Here is a 6,000-nt window from a genome sequence, read left to right on the forward strand (position 1 = left end):
TGTTGACCTTGGGTAGGGTGCTCTTTCCAAGAGCCGGTGCAGACCCGATGGGCCGAATGGCCTCCTTCTGCACTGTAAATTCTTTGATAATCTATGAATCCAAAGATGTGCAGGTTAGGTGGATTGGCCACACTAAATTGCCCCTTAATTGGAAAAAAATAATTGGGTACTCTAAATTTAAAGAAAAATTAACTTTTTGAATTAATGTAGTTTACAATTCCAGTAATGTTGCACCTTGAGACGGAACTCATTTTACTGCTGTCTCACGTATTTCATTTGAGCATGGGAATGCATGCTGCTCTGAAATCAAACTTAAACCAAATGCAGAAACAATTTAATTTCTCACAATTCAAAATAATACTTATATACTTAGCTGCACAGAATTCAAAATGCATAAACTAAATTCAAATCAACAGAGGTAAATTCTGATCAACATGTAACAGGGTGGCACAGTGGTTAGCACTGCTGCCTCACAGCGCCAGGGACCCGGGTTCAATTCCGACCTCGGATGACTATCTGTGTGGAGTTTGCACATTCTGTCTGTGTCCTCTGGGTGTTCCGGTTTCCTCCCACATTCCAAGATGTGCAGGTTAGGTGGATTGGCCATGCTAAATTGCACTTAAGTGTGTCCAAAGGTTAGGTGGCGTTACAGGGATTATCATAGATTATCATAGAATTTACAGTGCAGAAGGAGGCCATTCGGCCCATCGAGTCTGCACTGGCTCTTGGAAAGAGCACCCTACCCAAGGTCAACACCTCCACCCTATCCCCATAACCCAGTAACCCCACCCAACACTACGGGCAATTTTGGACACTAAGGGCAATTTACCATGGCCAATCCACCTAACCTGCACATCTTTGGATTGTGGGAGGAAACCGGAGCACCCGGAGGAAACCCACGCACACACGGGGAGGATGTGCAGACTCCGCACAGACAATGACCCAAGTCGGAATCGAACCTGGGACCCTGGAGCTGTGAAGCAATTGTGCTATCCACAATGCTACCGTGCTGCCCGTGCTATCCTCCGATAGGATGGGAGAGTGGGTCTAGGGTACTGTTTCGGAGAGTCGGTGCAGACTCAATGGGCCGAAAGGCCTCCTTCTGCGCTGTGGTGATTCTATGGCTAAATGCAACTGGCTGGATTTACTCAGCTCTTTCAATTCTAATTTTAGATATGGGGTGATGTTCAAACAACCTTATGCCGGTGACATCATTACAAGTTGTACATCAGCAAATTTAAAACCATCAGAATGGTGATCGTAATTCAATTATCTTCCATTGCAAAGGGCACCATGCAGCCAGTTTGAACTCAAGAGTGATTAACATAATCAGAAATGAATCCAGATTGATCATGTAAACAAACAGGGGTTTTCAGCACGAAAAGCGAGCAGTGACTGATTGATCATGAGCCTCACCAGGTTCTGCTTGGACCACTGAACAAAAAGAAAAAGGCGATGTTGGTCAAAGAGAACAAAATCTGTTTCTGGGCTTCATCCTTCTCATCAGTTCCAGTGAGTTTATACTGGCCGAAGCAACCGTGAACTGAGATTTGAAAAATGCTGAGATTCTCTTCACGCTTTTGAAATATATTTCTACCATTCATGACATTGAAGAAAATATTTGTACAACCCTGAGCTTCTATAATACAAGTACATCAGTTTGATTAAGAGTAGATATTTTAAATTTACGATCCCCAAAAAGTAAAACTATGAATCTGTTAGAAATGCACTTCTTGATGCAAGCACACGGCCGCTGTTAAAGATCCGATTAGAAATAATTCAAAATACCGAATCGGAGAGCTCCAGTTACTAATTTCAAAACTCACCCAATAACAATGCGATCAAGCGGATGGGGTAGTTCATCTTTGCCGAAGGTTCGCTTTCAATTGTTTAAACAATGCCTCTGTTTACAATCAGGTTACAGCTCTCTCACAAGTGCTCTTTGCTTCTAATCCTAAATCACTGAGGTTTCCTGCTTGAGCCTTGACCCTTCAGTGCCTCCATGGGTGTGCGCCGTTGCTGGAGAAAAGGGGAATCGCGGGAGTTGGAAGGCGCCAGAAGCACCAGTGTCTCTACAGTGAGTGATGGTCTGCTGTCCAGGTGAGGGCTGCCTTTCTTTGGCCGAGGTTTCCGGCCAGGTGCGCTCAGGGCTCCTCACACCCTCTTTCCAGCTTCATGGGAGCAGATGCTGAGCCGGGCTGGGGACACACACAAGCGCTCTGGCTATAGGCTGGAGTGGGAATGGTTTGAATGATGGGATCCGCCCAGAAGCTGCCAGACAGCGATCCAATTACACAGCACCAGTGCAGGAGATGGGCTGGAGCCTGCGTCAGAGTGGATGGAAATGTGGGCTGCCTTGTGAAAACGAGAGAGTGAAAGGGATTAGAGGTGGACAAAAACAAAGTACTGTACCAGTGAGGGGAGAACGGAGAGAGAGAAACAGAACAAAGATTCATGGAGAAACCATGAAACAAAACCGATTGTAAAAGCAGAGCGAGGCAGAAGGGAGGGAGAAGCAGGGTTCGAACAGCAGAGAGGGACAAAGGGAATGTGGACGGAGTGGGGCGCAATGTGCTGTGCGGTGCCGCCTACAAAAAAAAAGAACGAGGAAAAGAAAATAAAGAGTGAAAGAATGACACCTTCGCTGGCGCTACTTACTTGGATCTGAACTAAGCGTGAATTATGTTTAGACCTGTTCAAATAATAATGCATGTGGAACCTTACCGTGCTGAAAGTATGGTAGGTGGTGTATACACTGGATAGACCGATAACAATTCTGCCGCCTTAGCTGGGGGATGTATTGGTCCTTTCTGCCTAACTCTTATTTTTTCTAAAACTTGCAAACCCTATTTTTAGAAGGGTCAATACATCTTAAGCAAATTTGGATAATGCCCGAGACTGTCTAACTCCTAACTGAGCAGCTAGAGTGGGATATTGTCCCCAGATAAGAACAACATGGTACAATCTTTCACCAGGTAGAATAGAATAGAATCCCTACAGTGCAGAAGGAGGACATTCGGCCCATCGAGTCTGCACCAACTCTGCGAATGACCACCCTACCTAAGCCCAATCCTCCATAACCCCACCTAACCTTTTGGACACATGGGGGCAACTTAGCATGGCCAGTCCACCTAACCTGCATATCTTTGGAGCGTGGGAGGAAACCAGAGCACCCGGAGGAAATCCACACAGACATGGGGAGAATGTGCAAACTTCACATTCCAAGGTCAGAATTGAACCCGGATCCCTGGTGTTGTGAGGCAGCAGTGCTAACCACTGTGCCACCCACAATAATAATCTTTATTGTCACAAAGTAGGCTTACGTTAACACTGCAATGAAGTTACTGTGAAAAGCCCCTCGTCGCCACATTCCGGCACCTGTTCGGGTACACAGAGGGAATATTCAGAATGTTCAATTCACCTAACAGCACGTCTTTCAGCACTTGTGGGAGGAAACCAGAGCACCTGGAGGAAATCCACGCAGACACGGGGAGAACGTGCAGACTCCACACAGAACCTGGGACCCTGGCGCTGTGAAGCAACAGTGCTACCCACTGTGCTACCGTGCTGCCCCATGTTTGCTTGATTGAACCCTGGAATGATAGCGAGTGCAAGGCATACGATTAAGGACATTCATCTGGTTTTGGACAAGACAGTTTGTTTTTTGACTTATCAGCTGAAGAACTCTAAAATGTAAACTGAGCAGTCCTTTTTCTCAAACTTCGTACATTTTGACCTCTCACTTTTCGACCTCATGATTTGAAGACAATTATTACTGAGGCATTCAGTAAACGTTCATTAGCAGCAAATAAATTCATGATCCCATTCCCAATCTATTTCTATCCCTGTCTGGTTTTGAATTTGGCAAAATATCTTAACATCATAGCAAAAATACTTTAGCCCTTCCTGCCCACTGGGAAAGGCCTCAATTATTTTATGTTTTTTTAATTCATTCATGGGATGCGGGCATCGCTGGTTAGGGTAACATTTATTGCCCATCCCTAATTGCCATTGAGAAGGTGGTGATGAGCTGCTTTCTTGAACCGCTGCACTCCATGTGATGTAGGTACACTCACAATGCTGCTAGGGAGGGAGTTCCAGGATTTGGACCCAGTGAAAAGACGGCAATCTATTTCCAAGTCAGAATGGTGAGTGGCTTGGAGGGGAACTTCCAGGTGTGTTCTCATGTACACGCTGCTCTTGTTCTTCGAGATAGTAATGGTCATGGGGTTGGAAGACGCTGTCTAAGGAGCCTTGGTGAGTTCCTGCAGTGCATCTTCTAGATGATACAATTGGCTGCCACTGTGCAACAATGATGGAGGGAGTGAATGTTTGTGGATGGGCGGCCAATCCGCGAGCTGCTTTGTCCTGGATGGTGATAAGCTTCTTGAGTGTTGTTGGAGCTGCACTCATCCAGGCAAGTAGCGAGTATTCCATCACACTCCTGAATTGTGCCTTGTAGATGGTGGACAGACTTTGGGGAGTAAGGAGATGAGTTACTTGTCACATGATTCCTAGTCTCTGACCTGTTCTGTCAGCTTCAGTATTTATATGGCTAGCCCAGTTTAGTTTCTGGTCAATGGGAATCCCCAGGATATTGATAGTGGAGGACTCAGCTATGGTAATGCCATTGAATGTCAAGGGGAGATGGTTAGCTTCCCTTTTGTTGAAGATGGTCATTGCCTGGCACTTGCATGAATTCTGCCCGCCACTTGCCAGCCAAAGCCAGGTTGTGCTGTATTGGACATGAACGGCTTTTCTATTCTGAGGAGTCACAAACGGTGCTGAGCATTGAGCAGTATGGTGGTATGTATGAGGGGTAATACGGTACACCACGTGTCGACAGGCTATTGGTGGAGGGATGCCAGGTCCTGATAGGATCTGCCACCTACTGGACTCCACCCAGAAATGCCTGTATAAGAACCCAGTTTTTCCCTCCATTTCCCTCAGCAGCTGCATTCTGTAACCACGCTGCTGGGGATAAAGTTCTGCTTAATAAAGCCTTCAATTGACATTACCTCAACCTGCCTCGCGTCATATTGACGGTGCTACAATTTATTAAGCAGAATTTAAATTGAAGAAAACGACGTGGGAACATGGAGCTCCGAATCACCACGGAGTGCCTGCGCATCGCAACCCAAGCAGCTAACTCGGCCTCTATCTTCAAACACTGGATGGCATGCTTTGAGGGCTACCTCCGAACGGCCCCCGGCACACCGATAGACGAACAAAAGATGCAGGTCCTCTATTCCAGGGTGAGTCCTGACGTCTACTCCCTTATCGAGGACAAGGACGGTTTCACCGGTGCCATCGCCGCGCTGAAGGATATCTACATCCGGCCCGTCAACCAGGTTTTTGCTCGCTACCAGCTCACCACACAACGGCAATTTCCGGGGGAATCGCTGAACGAGTTTTATAACGCCCTGCAGATCCTGGGTCGAAACTGCAACTGCCCGGCGGTAACAGCGAGTGAACACACAGAGCTCCAGGTCCGCTATGCATATGTGGCAGGTTTGGCCTCTTCCCGGATCCGCCAGAGGCTTCTGGAGAAAGAATCTTTGGGATTTACAGAAGCTCGGGCCCTGGCGGCATCCCTCGATGTGGCCTCACGTAACGCCCGCGCCTACGCCCCTGACCGCACTACAGCCCCTTGTGCTCCGGGGACCCCCGCTGCGGTCGACTCTCTGACACCCCCCCCCCCACCCCCGCAAACCTGCGCAGCCAAAACACCAGACCAACCGGGGGGGCCCCGCTGCTATTTTTGCGGCCAGCCGAAACACCCTCGGCAGCGCTGCCCGGCCCGCGCGGCTACCTGCAAAAGCTGCGGGAAGAAGGAACACTACGCGACGATGTGCAAGTCCCGCAGGGTCGCCGCTATCTCCGGGGAAGAAACGGGACCACAGACCCAGCCCCCCCAGCGATCCACGTGTGACGAACGGCCGCCGCCATTTTGGACCCCGGACGCCACGAGGGAGAGATGGGCGCCGCCATTTTGTCCAC

The 6,000-nt window shown here is 48.3% G+C and overlaps 1 protein-coding gene across 1 annotated transcript in view; it reads right to left on the bottom strand.

Moving 5' to 3' along the window:
- Positions 1-2,545, bottom strand: part of igsf3 (immunoglobulin superfamily, member 3) — a 347,295-nt gene extending 344,750 nt beyond the window's left edge. Inside the window, exon 1 of the mRNA XM_072513781.1 lies at positions 1,827-2,545. Coding sequence (XP_072369882.1) covers positions 1,827-1,863 — 37 coding nt within the window. The 5' untranslated portion in view covers positions 1,864-2,545. The remainder of the gene's footprint in view (positions 1-1,826) is intronic.
- Between the last annotated feature and the right edge of the window lie 3,455 nt (positions 2,546-6,000).

This window comes from Scyliorhinus torazame, chromosome 8 (genome assembly GCF_047496885.1).
Source record: "Scyliorhinus torazame isolate Kashiwa2021f chromosome 8, sScyTor2.1, whole genome shotgun sequence".
Classification (NCBI taxonomy): Eukaryota; Metazoa; Chordata; class Chondrichthyes; order Carcharhiniformes; family Scyliorhinidae; genus Scyliorhinus; species Scyliorhinus torazame.